The sequence below is a fragment of the Scyliorhinus canicula genome, chromosome 4, assembly GCF_902713615.1.
Source record: "Scyliorhinus canicula chromosome 4, sScyCan1.1, whole genome shotgun sequence".
Classification (NCBI taxonomy): Eukaryota; Metazoa; Chordata; class Chondrichthyes; order Carcharhiniformes; family Scyliorhinidae; genus Scyliorhinus; species Scyliorhinus canicula.
In genome coordinates, this window is record NC_052149.1 from 21,260,793 (window position 1) to 21,279,401 (window position 18,609).

The 18,609-nt window shown below is 49.9% G+C and overlaps 1 protein-coding gene across 1 annotated transcript in view; it reads left to right on the forward strand.

Moving 5' to 3' along the window:
* Window positions 1-18,609, forward strand: part of ephx4 (epoxide hydrolase 4) — an 89,827-nt gene that overhangs the window by 62,468 nt on the left and 8,750 nt on the right. The window contains exons 5-6 of the mRNA XM_038793819.1: window positions 4,532-4,635; window positions 5,481-5,629. Coding sequence (XP_038649747.1) covers window positions 4,532-4,635; window positions 5,481-5,629 — 253 coding nt within the window. The remainder of the gene's footprint in view (window positions 1-4,531; window positions 4,636-5,480; window positions 5,630-18,609) is intronic.

Consider the following 18,609-nt stretch of genomic DNA (forward strand, 5'->3'; position numbering starts at 1 on the left):
GTGCACACACATTTATACTCCACCTACTGGGCGGAGCCAGCAGGCAGGAATCTATAGTACCTGTAGTACAGGAGCCTTACCGTATTACCTCGAATACAAGTATTATACAAACAGTGGTGACTACCACATGTTCCTAACCAGTGGATTTGTCCAGGGTTCTCATGTGCACCTTCTGCTGGCCATTAACATTTATTAGCAACATCATTTAAGGTGTTGTAAGCAGAATTTCCAGTTTTGATTTACATGTGAAAATAAAATTTTAAATCATGAAGAACAGGTTTTGCAAGTTTGGATCTTCATTATAAACTAAGACGATGTCACGGTAGATGGAGTCTCAAGCAGTAATTCCCTGATTCAGCACAGAATAGCAGGGTACACACATGGCCCAGGAGGGAAATATATTGAACTTCACCTGGTCCTTCATGCAGATGGGATTATTAATAATAATAATAATCTTTATTATTGTCACAAGTACGCTTACATTAACACTGAAATGAAGTTACTGTGAAAATCCTCATCGCCACATTCCGGCACATGTTCGGGTACACGGAGGGAGAATTCAGAATGCCAAATTCACCCAACAAGCACGTCTTTCGGGATTTGTGGGAGGCAACCGGAGCACCTGGAGGAAACCCACGCAGACACGGGGAGAACATGCGGACTCCGCACAGACAGTGACCCAAGCCGGGAATCGAACCTGGGACCCTGGCGCTGTGAAGCCATTGTGCTGACCACTGTGCTGCCGTGAATTTATCTCAGTGGGAGAGGGAATATTAAATGGTTCAGCATCTTTGAAATGAGCAGGTCTTGAAACCCAGACTGTTAAGTGAAGCATGGGAGGAAATAGTTGAGATTTAGTCTTAATTTTCCAATGCTTTACCTACAGGCATGGAACGTATTGCTGGTCATTGAGAAAGGCACGGATTGTGAAAGGGAAGGTCCTGTCTGAGTAACTTGATTGGATGTTTTGAGGAAATAGCAGGAGGGTCGATGGAGATAGTAGGTTTGCTGAATCACATGGATTTGAGTAGTGCTTTGGATAAGAGCTCATTTGAACCTCATGGGTTCAAAGTGCAAGTGACAACTTTAATCAAAAATCAGCTCAGTGGCTGGAAGAAAGGACTAACAGTCAATGGGTGTTTTTGTGACTGGTAGGTTTTTTCCAGGGAGGTTCTGCAGGTCTGTTGGCCCCTCACTGGTTGTGGAATATATTAATGCTTTAAACTTAAATGCAGGGTGATTCAGAAGTTCAGATATCATATATCATATCATTTACAGTGCAGAAGGAGACCATTCGGCAAATCGAGTCTGCACCAGCCCATGGAAGGAGCACCCTACTTAGGCCCCATGCCTCCACCCTATTCCCGTTATCTCCGCAACCCAGTAACCTCACTAAACTTTTGGACACTAAGGGCAATTTATCATGGTGAATCCACCTAACCTGCACACCTTTGGGCTGTGGGAGGAAACTGGAGCACCCAGAGGAAACCCACACAGACACAGGCAGAACGTGCAGACTCTGCACATACAGTGACCCAAGCCAGGAATCGAACCTGAGACCCTGGAGCTGCGTAGCAACTGTGCTAACCACTGTGCTACTGTACTGCGCAAATAAAATTGATTGTAGTTGAATGAAGCAGGAAGATGTCAATGAACTGGTCAGGGGTCGACGGTCGAGTGGCAAATGGTATTCAATCTTGAATTGTGAGACAATGCATTTGCGAGGGCAAAGAGCAAGAGAGTACACAAATATTAGGTATAGTGATAAGGATAGAGGAACACAGGGCCTTGGGTTGCATGTCTACAGATCCCTTGAGGTAGCAGGATAAATGGTAAAGAAAGCATACGGGAAGCCTCCCTGAACTAGTCAAGACTTAGAATTTAAGAGCAAGCAGGTTTTGCTGGAACTGTATAAAACACTAGTTAGGCAACAGCTAAAGTATTGGGGGCGATTCTCCGAGCCCCGCGCCAGGCCGGAGAATCACCGCAACTGCGCCACGACGCTCCGACGCCGGCGTGCGATTCTCCGAGGTGCAGAGAATCGCCACCGTTTGCGCCGGCGCGTTTGGCGCGGCGCTGGCCGCGGGCCGTTGGAATTGGCGATTCTCCAGTCCGGATGGGCCGAGCGGCCGCGCCGATACGACAGAGTCCTGCCGGCGCTGTTCACCCCTGGTCGCTGCCGGCGGGAACTCTGCGGGAACGGTCGGCGGGCAGCCTGTGAGGGGGAGGGAGGAGGCCTCCTTCACGCGGGGGGGCCTCCGATGGGGTCTGGCCCGTGATCGGGGCCCACCGATCAGCGGGCCAGCCTCTCCCCCCCCACCCCCAATCCCGGGCCTACTTCCTGGCGCGGCCGACCCCTGTACACCGACCCCATGTTGGGTCGGGGCCAGCACGCTGAAGAAGTCCCCCGCGCAAGCGCAGGTTGGCGGGGCCCATTTAGCGCCTCGTAAGGTGGCTGGAGCCACGTGAACCACTCCAGCGCTGTGCTGGCCCCCTGTGCCAGAATCGGTCGTGCATGGGCCCTGTTCGTGCCATCGTGAAATGTGACGTTGTTTATGACGGCGCGAACACTTGGGCTCCATTTTAGAGAATCGCCCCCATTGTATTTAGTTCTGGTCATCACAGACATGGGAGAATAGCTTCAGAATATCAAAAAGCAAATTTAGGAATAGCAACTGATGATTCTGTTCCATGCAAGGGGTAACATGATGAATGGCATTCAATATAGGATCTTGCAGGTGAAAACCTTGTCGTTGTTTAAAATATACTTAAGCGCACATGGGGGGGGGGGGGGGGGGCGCAGCAGATTGTTCTAGATCATGAGTTTGAGATGCCTGTAATCACGTCGCGGAGAGAGGCAGGTAGGGATTTGACGAATGTTAAACTGCTGGGAGTCCTATGACTCAGGTGTGCAAGAGGAGAGAGGTTTTCACCAGAACTAGTGAATTTTAGTTAGGAGCAAAGGTTGGCTAGGCTGACTCTTGTTCTGCTATTAACACATTCTGTTACCTTACTTTTATGCCACTATTTGCACCTTATAGAGTCATAGAGGTTTACAGCATGGAAAAAGGTCCTTTGGCCCAACATGTCCATGCTGCCCAGTTTTTACCACTAAGCTAGTCCCAATTGCCTGCATTTGGCCCATATCCCGCTATACCCATCTTTCCCATAGAACTGACTAAATGCTTTTTAAAAAACAAAATTGTACTGCCTCTGGCAGCTCATTCCAGACACTCACCACCCTCTGTGTGAAAAAATTGCCCCTCTGGACCCATTTGTATCTCTCCCCTCTCACCTTAAACCTATGCCCTCTAGATTTAGACTCATCTACCTTTGGGAAAAGATGTTGACTATCTACCTTATCTACGCCCCTCATTATTTTATAGACCTCTATAATATCACCCCTAAGCCTCCACTACGGGGAAAAAAGTTGCAGTCTATCCAGCCTCTCCTTATAACTCAAACCACCAAGTCCCGGTAGCATCCTAGTAAATCTCTTCTGCACTCTTTCTAGTTCAATAATATCCTTTCTATAATAGGGTGACCAGAACTGTACACATTTTTCCAGGTGTGACCTTCCTAATGTCTTGTTCAACTTCAGCAAGAAGTCCCAACTCCTGTATTCTTTAGTCTTTAGCACTACCATTAGCACTATCTTTGTCTTGTGTCCATTACATCTTTGTCAAATCTCTCCTGAACTCCCACCTATCCCTGACCTACCTTGTTCCTCCTTTGCCACCCCTTCTCCCAGTATCATTTTCATTTCATTTTTTCTTTCATTTCATTTTCATTTTTTTTTCTTTTCATCTTTTCATTTTGTTTCATATATGACCCACCACATTTCCACCACTCTTCAGCTTTAAGGAAGAGTCCAACAGACGTGAAACATTAACTGTTTCTCTCTCCACAGACGTTGCCAAAACTGCTGAGTTTTTCCAGCACTTTCTACATTTATTGCAGATTTCCAGAATCCACAGTTTTTTTGCTCTTATTTGGAAAGGTTATTTTCTTTGGAACAGGAAGGGCAAAGGAGAGATTTAATTGAGGAGGGGTTGGTTTAGCACTGTGGGCTAAACCGCTGGCTTGCAATGCAGAACCAGGCCAGCAGCACAGGTTCAATTCCCGTACCAGCCTCCCCGAACAGGCGCCGGAATGTGGCGACTAGGGGCTTTTCACAGTAACTTCATTGAAGCCTACTTGTGACAATAAGTGATTATTATTATTAGGATCATAAAATTATGAGGGCACAAAATAGAGTGGAAAGGAAGGACTGAAATTCCCTTAGCAGAGAGGTCAATAACCAGCAGGCATAGATTCCATAATGTAGAATCTGGTCATTTGTAATAAATGTCAAGGATTTATTGAATTGGAACAAAGATGTAAACACTGCTCCCAATATTATGCCACTGGAGCAGATCCAAGTTAAATCGCTGAAGATCGGTGTCTGTGTTGAATGTACTTTGCAAAAAAAACAACATTTGATATTTTTTTAAAGCACGTGAAAGAAATTCATTGAAATATCTTTTCTCAGATTACATGGTACGGCATCCCTCCCAGCTGATAAAGTCAAGTTACTTTTTCTTTTTCCAAGTCCCATGGCTTCCAGAGTTTGTTCTTACAATAAGCGATTTCAAGGTGAGCAACATTCCTGATGTCAGCGATTTGGTTGAAAAAGCCTTTCCAGGATTTAAGCACATACCGAATATAATTCCTTTACCATTTTACTCTGCAACACAACAATGTTTCCCATTTATTTTACCCAGCAGTAAATTGTGTGACTGTGTTACCCTGGACAGTGAAATCCAAGAGGCTGCTCATAGTCTCCATTCAGTGCAATTATTGCGCTAGTTTTGGATGTCGACAGCAATACAATTATTAAGAACTATAGACGGTATTCAGTTTCTGCCCGCCATTTAATCTTGGGTTGCAGACCACAGTCGTTAACTAATTTAGTTTGCCTAAACTCCGTAAATTACTTTCTCATAATGTCTTCGCAACCATCCAGGAAGGACCAGCTTTGCTGGGTGCAGCATTAACTAGCTGTAGGGCATAGTTTGAGTATTTTGTTTTTGTCATGCAGAACACACTCAGGCGCGTTATTAGGAAAGGCAATGCAAACAGCTTGTGGTGCAGGAAGGCCTGGGGCAGATCTTAACTTTGCACAAATGCAAACACACGATGATAAATCAGCAACCTGTTCTATGTCTCATCCCAGTTTGGCTCCTGTTGTCTTCAATGGAAATACAATTCAGGGGCGATGCAGAATGGGCTGCCAACTAATTATCCCCTGTTTTACACTGCCTCCGACAGTCCTTGAAGACTGGGAGAATTTTTCTTAAAACTACATTGACCAGAAATTAGACAGAAATAATACTACCACCACAAAATATGGTTACGTAGTGCATCTCAATGTAAAGTGCTTTCCGTGTCCAGAATAACCGCACGTATGCCAACAGCAATTAGCTGATTTTGTCTTCCAGGTGTTGAAGTACTTATTCACAAGTCAAAGCACCGGCATTAGGACGGAAGGCTGTAAGATGACCGCTGATGAGATTGAAGCCTATCTGTACATCTTTTCCCAGCCGGGAGCATTTTCTGGACCACTCAGCCACTTCAGAAATATATTCAGGTACGCTGATCACTAGAGTTTAAAAAAATAAAATTTAGAGTGCCCAATTCATTTTTTTCCAATTGAGGGGCAATTTAGTGTGGCCAATCCGCCCAACCTGCACATCTTTGGGTCATGGGGGCTAAACCCACGCAAACACGGGGGGGGAGGGGGGGCGTGAATCCCGCCCCGCCGCTATAATGCCGGCTGCCCGAATTCTCCGGCAGCGTTTATCGGGCAGTGATGGAGATTGCGCCGTGCCAGTCGGGGGCCGTTGCCAGAGCCCCCCCACCGGCAATTCTCCAGGCCCCGATGGGCCGAGCAGCCACCCGTTTTCGGCCTGGCCCGCTGGCATGAAATAGACAAGGTCCATATCGGCGGATCTAGCTTGGAGGGCGGCTAGCGGGGTCCACGGAGGGGGGGGGGGTTCTGGCCCCGAGGGGCCCCCCACAGAGGCCTGGCCCGCGATCGGGCCCCACCGATCTCTGGGCGGGCCTGTGCCGTGGGGGCACTCTTTCCCTCCGTGCCGGCCTCTATAGGCTCTGCGATGGCCGGCGCTGAGGGAAAGAGCTGGCGGTCCTGCACATGCTCCAAATCGCGCCGGCCGGCGGAGGCCCTTTGGCGCCAGTTGGCACGGTGCCAACCCCTCCAGCGCCGGCCTAACTCCCGGAAGTGCGGAGGATTCCGCACCTTCTGGGCGGCCCGACGCCGGAGTGGTGTACGTCACTCTTTGGCGCCAGTATGGGCCGCCCCGCCAATTGCGGGAGAATCCCGGCCGGGGAGAAACTCCACACGGACAGTGACCCAGAGCCGGGGTCAAACCTGTGATCTCAGCGCCATGAGGAGGCAGTGCTAATCACTGCGCCATAGAGTTGAAGAAGTCAAAGGCCTGTGCAAAAACGAAGTACAAACATGATCATTTTAGGAGCCGTGTGATTATGTGTCCCACTGCACTGCTTTGGTTTCATATTTGGATTCACATTACCGTAGCTATGGCGTGGCACGATGGCACTGTGGTTAGCACATCTGCATCACAGCTCCAGGGACCCAGGTTCAATTCCGGCCTCGGGTGACTGTGTGGAGTTTGACACTTGCTCTCCGTGTCTGCGTGAGTTTCCTCCGGGCGCTCCGGTTTCTTCCCACAGTCCAAAGCTGTTCAGGTTAGGTGGATTGGCCGTGCTAAATTGCCCCTTAGTGTCAAAAAGGTTTGGTGGAGTTACGGGGATAGGGTGGAGGCGTGGGCTTAAGTAAGGTGCTCTTTCCAGGGGCCGTGGTGGACACGGTGGGCCGAATGGCCTCCTTCTGCACTGTAAATTCTATGAATAATGGTCCAGGTATGGCACATATTGTGAGTCTGTCTGTCAATTCGCAACACTAAGGTCCAACAAAAATCTGGAAAGATGCGCTCTTCTGTTTTACTCTCTTTATCTTCTCTTTCTATTTCTCACTAATTATTTTCAGTATTAAACCTGCTATAACTCAATAACTTACCTTTGGGGAACAGTAATAGGCTGCATAACAGATTAGAATCAGGCCAAATTTCTGTCTGATACCTGTTCCTGTCAAACACCTTGAGACATTTTATTATTTTATTAGGGCTGTATAAGTGCCTTTCTTGTTGCTGTCGTCACAGAGATTAAGAAGACAGTAGATTAGATAACAGTAAACCAGCACAATTATTCATGAGGTTATGGCATGAGAACTGTGCACCTCCTTCACCATCGCTCTACCACCTCCTTCACCACCGCTCTACCACCTCCTTCACCACCGCTCTCCCACCTCCTTCACCATCGCTCTACCGCCTCCTTCACCGTCGCTCTACCACCTCCTTCACCACCGCTCTACCACCTCCTTCACCACCGCTCTACCACCTCCTTCACCGTCACTCTACCACCTCCTTCACCGTCACTCTACCACCTCCTTCACCGTCGCTCTACCACCTCCTTCACCGTCGCACTACCACCTCCTTCACCGTCGCTGTACCACCTCCTTCACCATCGCTCTACCACCTCCTTCACCATCGCTCTACCACCTCCTTCACCACCGCTCTACCACCTCCTTCACCGTCGCTCTACCACCTCCTTCACCGTCGCTCTACCACCTCCTTCACCATCGCTCTACCACCTCCTTCACCATCGCTCTACCACCTCCTTCACCACCGCTCTACCACCTCCTTCACCGTCGCTCTACCACCTCCTTCACCACCGCTCTACCACCTCCTTCACCGTAGCTCTGCCACCTCCTTCACCATCACTCTACCACCTCCTTCACCATCACTCTACCACGTCCTTCACCATCGCTCTACCACCTCCTTCACCGTCGCTCTACCACCTCCTTCACCGTAGCTCTGCCACCTCCTTCACCATCACTCTACCACCTCCTTCACCGTCGCTCTACTACCTCCCTCACCGTCGCTCTACCACCTCCTTCACCATCGCTCTACCACCTCCTTCACCATCGCTCTACCACCTCCTTCACCGTCGCTCTACCACCTCCTTCACCGTCACTCTACCACCTCTTTCACCGTCACTCTACCACCTCCTTCACCGTCGCTCTGCCACCTCCTTCACCGTCGCTCTACCACCTCCTTCGCCGTCGCTCTACCACCTCCTTCACCGTCGCTCTACCACCTCCTTCACCACCGCTCTACCACCTCCTTCACCATCGCTCTACCACCTCCTTCACCGTCGCTCTACCACCTCCTTCGCCACCGCTCTGCCACCTCCTTCACCGTCACTCTACCACCTCCTTCACCGTCGCTCTACCACCTCCTTCACCGTCACTCTACCACCTCCTTCACCATCGCTCTACCACCTCCTTCGCCGTCGCTCTACCATCTCCTTCACCGTCGCTCTACCACCTCCTTCACCATCGCTCTACCGCCTCCTTCACCGTCGCTCTACCGCCTCCTTCACCATCGCTCTACCACCTCCTTCACCATCGCTCTACCATCTCCTTCACCGTCGCTCTACCAGCTCCTTCACCATCGCTCTACCAGCTCCTTCACCGTCGCTCTACCACCTCCTTCAATATCGCTCTACCACATCCTTCACCATCGCTCTACCACCTCCTTCACCGTCACTCTGCCACCTCCTTCACCGTCGCTCTATCACCTCCTTCACCGTCACTCTGCCACCTCCTTCACCGTCACTCTACCATCTCCTTCACCGTCGCTGTACCACCTCCTTCACCGTCACTCTACCACCTCCTTCACCATCGCTCTACCACCTCCTTCACCGTCACTCTGCCACCTCCTTCACCGTCGCTCTATCACCTCCTTCACCGTCACTCTGCCACCTCCTTCACCGTCGCTCTACCACCTCCTTCACCATCGCTCTACCACCTCCTTCACCGTCGCTCTACCATCTCCTTCACCATCGCTCTACCACCTCCTTCACCATCGCTCTACCACCTCCTTCACCGTCGCTCTACCACCTCCTTCACCGTCGCTCTACCACCTCCTTCACCATCGCTCTACCACCTCCTTCACCATCGCTCTACCACCTCCTTCACCATCGCTCTACCACCTCCTTCACCACCGCTCTACCACCTCCTTCACCGTCGCTCTACCACCTCCTTCACCGTCGCTCTACCACCTCCTTCACCACCGCTCTACCATCTCCTTCACCGTCGCTCTACCACCTCCTTCACCGTCACTCTACCACCTCCTTCACCACCACTCTACCACCTCCTTCACCATCGCTCTACCACCTCCTTCACCATCGCTCTACCACCTCCTTCACCGTCGCTCTACCACCTCCTTCACCGTCGCTCTACCATCTCCTTCACCATCGCTCTACCTCCTCCTTCACCGTCGCTCTACCGCCTCCTTCACCATCACTCTACCAGCTCCTTCACCATCGCTCTACCACCTCCTTCACCACCGCTCTACCACCTCCTTCACCGTCGCTCTACCGCCTCCTTCACCTTCGCTCTACCACCTCCTTCACCGTCACTCTACCACCTCCTTCACTGTTGCTCTACCACATCCTTCACCACCGCTCTACCACCTCCTTCACCGTCGCTCTACCACCTCCTTCACCATCGCTCTACCACCTCCTTCACCGTCGCTCTACCACCTCCTTCACCATCGCTCTACCACCTCCTTCACCGTCACTCTACCACCTCCTTCACCGTCGCTCTACCACCTCCTTCACCGTCACTCTACCACCTCCTTCACCGTCGCTCTACCGCCTCCTTCACCGTCGCTCTACCACCTCCTTCACCGTCGCTCTACCACATCCTTCACCACCGCTCTACCACATCCTTCACCATCGCTCTACCACCTCCTTCACCATCGCTCTACCACCACCTTCACCGTCGCTCTACCACCTCCTTCACCGTCGCCCTACCACATCCTTCACCGTCGCCCTACCACATCCTTCACTGTGCCTTAACCTTCACTGTTGCTCTGCCTCATCATTCGCCGTCTGGTTAGGTGGATTGGCCACGCTAAATTGTCCTTAGTCTCCAAAATGGTTAGGTGGGGATAGGATATGGGCTGATGTTCGATGCTTTTTCCAAGGGCCGGTGCAGACTCGATTGGCTGAATGGCCTCGTTCTGCACTGTAATTTCTATGTAAATGGCATCACTGCAGCGCGCACCGCACACCGTTGACGGCCTCAGCCCATCACCTGAAGGCCCTCCCCTGAAGCTCCGCCCCCGATGGGCCGAGTTCATGACGGAACGGGGACGTGTGGTCCCAGCCGTGTGAGAACCCGGAATGGCGGCCGCGGACTGTGTCCAGCACCGCCACAGTCGGGCGGGAGCGGTGCTGCTGGCCGGTGGGGCTTCCACGAGGGCTGGGTAACTTTTGGGGGTGGCCAGGGGTTGGCGAGAGAGCGTCCGGGGCGGGGGCACAATCTGGCAGGTCGGGTCTGTGCACAGCTGGTACCATGTTGTACGACGCGACCGCTGCAGGTTGTCGCCGTGCGCATGCTCGGCCACAGGCATGGCAATTCTCCAGCTGACTATTTCATGGAGGCCGGGTGTTTTACATGGCTCGGCTGCTGGCCCTTCACTGGTCATTGCATCGGTGAGGGGACGGCGCTGATTTTTTCCACGTACAATGCCACAGATCCGCCACACGTAGCCGCAGAATCAGAGAATCTGGCCCCAGGTCTTCCGACACCTGTAAATAAAATCGGCCATAACGCCGTCAGTCTGGTGGGGTGGGGCCTAATAAAGCCAGTAAGACCGGCTCCACAGAGATCGGAGCGCCATCTTTAAAGGGCATCTTGATCAGTGCTGGAAATGCCCCTCACAGACATGAAGGACCCACCCACCGCGAAGGTATCAGGGGAATCCTCCTCCACCCACACCACCATAGCAGTATCGCAGGCACATAGAACATAGAACATAGAACGATACAGCGCAGTACAGGCCCTTCGGCCCTCGATGTTGCACCGACATGGAAAAAAAAAACTAAAGGCCATCTAACTACACTATGCCCTTATCATCCATATGCTTATCCAATAAATTTTTAAATGCCCTCAATGTTGGCGAGTTCACTACTGTTGCAGGTAGGGCATTCCACGGCCTCACCACTCTTTGCGTAAAAAACCCACCTCTGACCTCTGTCCTATATCTATTACCCCTCAATTTAAGGCTATGTCCCCTCGTGCTAGCCACCTCCATCCGCGGGAGAAGGCTCTCGCTGTCCACCCTATCTAACCCTCTGATCATTTTGTATGCCTCTATTAAGTCACCTCTTAACCTTCTTCTCTCTAACGAAAACAACCTCAAGTCCATCAGCCTTTCCTCATAAGATTTTCCCTCCATACCAGGCAACATCCTGGTAAATCTCCTCTGCACCCGTTCCAAAGCTTCCACGTCCTTCCTATAATGAGGCGACCAGAACTGTACGCAATACTCCAAATGCGGCCGTACCAGAGTTTGGTACAGCTGCATCATGACCTCATGGCTCCGGAACTCAATCCCTCTACCAATAAAGGCCAACACACCATAGGCCTTCTTCACAACCCTATCAACCTGGGTGGCAACTTTCAGGGATCTATGTACATGGACACCGAGATCCCTCTGCTCATCCACACTACCAAGAATTTTACCATTAGCCAAATATTCCGCATTCCTGTTATTCTTTCCAAAGTGAATCACCTCACACTTCTCCACATTAAACTCCATTTGCCACCTCTCAGCCCAGCTCTGCAGCTTATCTATGTCCCTCTGTAACCTGCAACATCCTTCCGCACTGTCTACAACTCCACCGACTTTAGTGTCGTCTGCAAATTTACTCACCCATCCTTCTGCGCCCTCCTCTAGGTCATTTATAAAAATGACAAACAGCAACGGCCCCAGAACAGATCCTTGTGGTACGCCACTCGTAACTGAACTCCATTCTGAACATTTCCCATCAACTACCACTCTCTGTCTTCTTTCAACTAGCCAATTTCTGATCCACATCTCTAAATCACCCTCAATCCCCAGCCTCCGTATTTTCTGCAATAGCCGACCGTGGGGAACCTTATCAAACGCTTTACTGAAATCCATATACACCACATCAACTGCTCTACCCTCGTCTACCTGTTCAGTCACCTTCTCAAAGAACTCGATAAGGTTTGTGAGGCATGACCTACCCTTCACAAAACAAAGCTGACTATCCCTAATCATATTATTCCTATCTAGATGATTATAAATCGTATCTTTTATAATCCTCTCCAAGACTTTACCCACCACAGACGTTAGGCTCACCGGCCTATAGTTACCGGGGTTATCTCTACTCCCCTTCTTGAACAAAGGGACCACATTTGCTATCCTCCAGTCCTCTGGCACTATTCCTGTAGCCAATGATGACCTAAAAATCAAAGCCAAAGGCTCAGCAATCTCTTCCCTGGCTTCCCAGAGAATCCTAGGATAAATCCCATCCGGCCCCGGGGACTTATCTATTTTCACCTTGTCCAGAATTGCCAACACTTCTTCCCTACGCACCTCAATGCCATCTATTCTAATAGCCTGGGTCTCAGCATTCTCCTCCACAATATTATCTTTTTCTTGAGTGAATACTGACGAAAAGTATTCATTTAGTATCTCGCTTATCTCCTCAGCCTCCACACACAACTTCCCACCACTGTCCTTGACTGGCCCTACTCTTACCCTAGTCATTCTTTTATTCCTGACATACCTATAGAAAGCTTTTGGGTTTTCCTTGATCCTACCTGCCAAAGACTTCTCATGTCCCCTCCTTGCTCGTCTCAGCTCTCTCTTTAGATCCTTCCTCGCTTCCTTGTAACTATCAAGCGCCCCAACTGAAACTTCACGCCTCATCTTCACATAGGCCTCCTTCTTCCTCTTAACAAGAGATTCCACTTCTTTGGTAAACCACGGTTCCCTCGCTCGACCCCTTCCTCCCTGCCTGACTGGTACGTACTTATCAAGAACATGCAATAGCTGTTCCTTGAACAAGCTCCACATATCCAGTGTGCCCAACCCTTGCAGCCTACTTCTCCAACCAACACATCCTAAGTCATGTCTAATGGCATCATAATTGCCCTTCCCCCAGCTATAACTCTTGCTCTGCGGGGTATACTTATCCCTTTCCATCACTAACGTAAAGGTCACCGAATTGTGGTCACTGCCTCCAAAGTGTTCACCTACCTCCAGATCTAACACCTGGCCTGGTTCATTACCCAAAACCAAATCCAAAGTGGCCTCACCTCTTGTTGGCTTGTCAACATATTGTGTCAGAAAACCCTCCTGCACACATTGTACAAAGAACGACCCATCCAATGTACTCGAACTATATCTTTTCCAGTCAATATTAGGAAAGTTAAAGTCTCCCATAACAACTACCCTGTTACTTTCGCTCTTTTCCAGAATCATCTTCGCCATCCTTTCCTCTACATCTCTAGAACTATTAGGTGGCCTATAGAAAACTCCCAACAGGGTGACCTCTCCTTTCCTGTTTCTAACCTCAGCCCATACTACCTCGGAAGAAGAGTCCCCATCTTGCAACCTTTCTACCACCGTAATACTGTCCTTGACTAGCAGCGCCACACCTCCCCCTCTTTTGCCCCCTTCTCTGACCTTACTAAAGCACCTAAACCCCGGAACCTGCAACAACCATTCCTGTCCCTGCTCTATCCATGTCTCTGAAATGGCCACAACATCGAAGTCCCAGGTACCAACCCATGCTGCCAGTTCCCCTACCTTATTTCGTATACTCCTGGCATTGAAATAGACACACTTCAAACCACAGACCCGAACACTGCCGCCCTCCTGCGAAGTCAAAACTGTGCTCCTGACCTCTCTACTCTCAATCTCTCGCACCCCAAAACTACAATCCAGGTTCCCATGCCCCTGCTGAATTAGTTTAAACCCCCCCAAAGAGTACTAACAAATCTCCCCCCCAGGATATTGGTGCCCCTCAGGTTCAGATGTAGACCATCCTGTCTATAGAGGTCCCACCTTCCCCAGAAAGAGCCTCAGTTATCCAGAAATCTGAATCCCTCCCGCCTGCACCATCCCTGTAGCCACGTGTTTAATTGCTCTCTCTCCCTATTCCTCATCTCACTATCACGTGGCACGGGCAACAACCCAGAGATAACAACTCTGTTTGTTCTCGCTCTGAGCTTCCATCCTAGCTCCCTAAAGGCCTGCCTGACATCCTTGTCCCCTTTCCTACCTATGTCGTTAGTGCCAATGTGGACTACGACTTGGGGCTGCTCCCCCTCCCCTTTAAGGACCCGGAAAACACGATCCGAGACATCACGTACCCTTGCACCTGGGAGGCAACATACCAAACGTGAGTCTCTCTCGCTCCCACAAAATCTCCTATCTGTGCCCCTGACTATTGAGTCCCCAATTACTAATGTTCTACTCCTTTCCCCCCTTCCCTTCTGAGCAACAGGGACAGACTCCGTGCCAGAGGCCCGTACCCCATGGCTTACCCCTGGTAAGTCGTCCCCCCCACAAGTATCCAAAACGGTATACTTGTTACTCAGGGGAACGACCGCAGGGGGTCCCTGCACTGACTGCTTCTTCCCAGTCCCTCTTACAGTTACCCATCTATCTCCAGTCTTTGGTGTAACTACTTCCCTGAAGCTCCTATCTATGACCCCCTCTGCCTCCCGAATGATCGGAAGTTCATCCAGCTCAAGCTCCAGGTCCCTAACACGGTTTTTGAGGAGCTGGAGTTGGGTGCACTTCCCACAGATGAAATCAGCAGGGACACTGACGGCTTCCCTCACCTCAAACATTCTGCAGGAGGAGCATTGTACTGCCTTCCCTGACATCCCCTCTAGATTAAAAAAAAACAAGAAAAAGAAAAAGAAAGGAAGAGCTTACCTGATATTACCTCAAACCCTGATCCCGCTGAAAGGTAAGCAAATTTAAAGGCACTCACTCACCTTCACGACAGGCCCCTGCTCCCGCTTCCCAACCACCGTGGGGTGGGGGGGGTTGGTTAGAGGAGGAGGTAGGGTGGGAAACACTCACAAAGTGTTTCGGGTTTAACTGTCACTTGCCAACAGCCCCTCCACAAACCACCTTCAACTTAGGCTGACCGCACTGCACGTATGCAAATTTCCCCAGAACAGCTGATCAGTAGCTCTGCTCTGCTGCCCTCTGCTGGTGCTCTGCTGCCCTCTGCTGGTGCTCTGCTGCCCTCTGCTGGGCACTCTCCCCCTTCACAGCCAAGTCCCCACTCACATGCAAGACCCCCCCCCACCCATTTCACAGGCATCAGCCCCCCCCGACCACACATAAGGGGAACCCCCCCAGAGGGGCTAGACCTTTAACCTTGGGAACTGGTCAATTATAAGTACCTGGGCAGCACGGTGGCACAGTGGTTAGCACTGCACTCTCACGGCATCGAGGTCCCGGGTTCGATCCCAGCCCTGGGTCACTGTCCGTGTGGAGGTTGCACATTCTCCCCGTGTCTGCGTGGGTTTCGCCCCCACAACCCAAAGATGTGCAGGGTAGCTGGATTGGTCACACTAAATTGCCCCTTAATTGGAAAAAATGAATTGGGTACTCTAAATTTAAAAAAGAAATTATAAGTACCTGGCACATGCAAAGTAACTATTTGGTTGGCTGTCCATTTGTTTATGATTTTGCCGTTGTTTGAGCAGGTGCCAGTTTTCTGTTTATGAATTTTGACAAAAACACCTCTGGTAATTTGTAATTGCCTGATAATAAACCTTCCTCGGCTTCCATTTCTGTGGTTAGGTGATAAGAAAATATTCATTCCGATGACCGTCAATGAAATTTAATATTTCCAGTTGAAAGAAACTGGAAAATAATTCTGATTTAAGAAATTGCTGTTCAGAAATCCAGTCACCACGGAAACACTGGAGTCAGCTGGGGGCCAGCGCCTGTTCACACATAGTGTGAAATCGCACACTATCATATCGGAAGTAAGCACTCTGATTACACCGTTTTAATGAAGCCATTACCCTGTTTAAGATAAATGGGTTACTGCACTAACGTGGTTGCTAATAACGTCACGATCACAGTTCCAACCAAAAAGACATTCAGGGGTGACTCCTTGCTAATACACAGCCAAATAGTGAGTGAAGAAGAGTCGTACGGACATGAAAGTTTGACTCTCTTTCTCTCTCCACAGATGCTGCCTGACTCGTTGAGCCTTTCCCAGCATTTCCTATTTTCATGGGAGCAGCACGGTAGCATTGTGGATAGCACAATTGCTTCACAGCTCGTCCCAGGTTTGATTCCGGCTTGGGTCACTGTCTGTGCGGAGTCTGCACATCCTCCCCGTGTGTGCGTGGGTTTCCTCCGGGTGGTCCGGTTTCCTCCCACAGTCCAAAGATGCGCAGGTTAGGTGGATTGGCCATTCTAAATTTCCCTTAGTGTCCAAAATTGCCCTTAGTGTTGGGTGGGGTTACTGGGTTATGGGGATAGGGTGGAGGTGTTGACCTTGGGTAGGGTGCTCTTTCCAAGAGCCGGTGCAGACTCGATGGGCCGAATGGACTCCTTCTGCACGGTAAATTCTATGATATCTATGATTTCAAATAGACAGTGTTAATCGAATAAAGACTTGCACATATACAGAACCTGCTTTGAGCGCAGGACATACCAAGGCACTTTATAGCCAATTAAATACTTTCTAAGTGTGGTCACCATTAAAATGTAGAAAATGGGGCAGCACGGTGGCGCAGTGGTTAGCGCTTCAGTCTCCCGGCGCCGAGGTCCAAGGTTCGATCCCGGCTCTGGGTCACTGTCCGTGTGTAGTTTGCACATTCTCTCCATATTTGCCTGGGTTTCGCCCCACAACCCAAAGATGTGCAGGCTAGGTGGAATGGCCACACTAAATTGGAAAAATGAATTGGGTACTTTAATTTTTTTTTAAATGTAGGAAATAAATGTAGAAAAAGCAGTCGCCAAATTGCTCAGATTAACTGTTTCACTAATGTCGGCTGAAGAATAAATACTGTCTTCATTTTCACTGGTTTTCCACCCTTCTAATATTCTACTTAACTTGCAGTAAAGATTAGAAATTTGGTTTTATTGCACCCTACCATTCTGTGGTGCAAAATCCAATTAAATAAAATCAGGCTACAACAATTCAAATGGAGAATGAATTACATTCCGTTAATCTCAACATCATATAAAAGTGAACTTTCTTTCTAATCTGCATAAATTTCACCTTCTAATGTTAAGGAACATGAGTACTGATGATTGAACACTCTCAGTTTCAGCATAAAGAACTCTCAGTTAGCTTTGATTACATTAGGGGGCTGGAGAAGATTTTGTCGCTTGTTTAAAGATTCCATAGAATCCTCACAGTGCAGATGGAGGCCTCTCGGCCCATCGAGTCTTCACCGAACCTCTGAAAGAGCACCCGAACTTGGCCCACTCCTCCACCCTATCCCTGTAACCCCACCTAACCTGCATATCTTTGGACTGTGGGAGGAAACCGGAGCACCCGGAGGAAACCCACACAGCGCAGGGAGAATGTGCGGACTCCACACAGACACCCAAGGCCAGATTCGAGCTTGGGTCCCTGGCGCTGTGAGGCAGCAGTGCTAACCACTGTGCCACCGTGCTGTCCATGGCTGCAGGATTATTTTTTCTTCTGTATTTTGCCTCTCCCAGGAGATTGAAGAATGGAATGTATGCAATTGTATCATATATGAATGAGGCAAGTGTGATGCACCCCTTCTGGTTGTTTTCCTGTTTCACTTTTCCTCTTCACAGCCGGAAATTTTGTGCCATTGGGATTGTCTTGTCTCGCTGGCAGCTCACCCCCGCCCGTGGGTTTCCTGGCGTGGGGTGACTGCAATGGGAAACCCCATTGACAAGAGTTGGGAGTATAGAATCCCACCCCCAGCGAATGCACGCCGTCAAGAAGCAGGTGGCTGGGGGACTGGAGTATCCAGCACCGCATGTCTGTTTTGAAGTCAGATTCAGCATGGTAACATACAATTAATGCTCCCTCAAACTACCCCATCAATGCCTCGAAACCCAAACTATAAAAAGAACATAAGAATGTACAGGACTGGGTTTGCTTTGTGGTCTGCCTGACCAGAATACTAGAATAACCCCTCTGTCCCAACTACAAATTTAAACAAAAGCATAAATTTGAAGAAATTACAACTTTGTCTTTCAGATTGCAGAGTACTTGATAAAACAGGACTGAGTCAGCGCAGCATCGTCAAGGAGAGGGTCAAGTCTGACAAATCTGTTAGAATTCTTTTGCGAGGAGGGCGGGTTCGATCCTAGCCCGGGTCACTGTCCGTGTGGAGTTTGCACATTCATAGAATACAGTAGAGAAGGAGGCCATTCAGCCCATCGAGTCTGCACCGACCCACTTAAGCCCTCACTTCCACCCTATCCCCCGTAACCCAGTAACCCACCTAACCTTTTTGGTCACTATGGGCAATTTATCACGGCCAATCCACCTAACAGCGCATCTTTGGACTGTGGGAGGAAACCGGAGCACCCGAAGGAAACCCACGCACACGGGGAGAACGTGCAGACTCCGCACAGACAGTGACCCAAGCCGGGAATTGAACCTGGGACC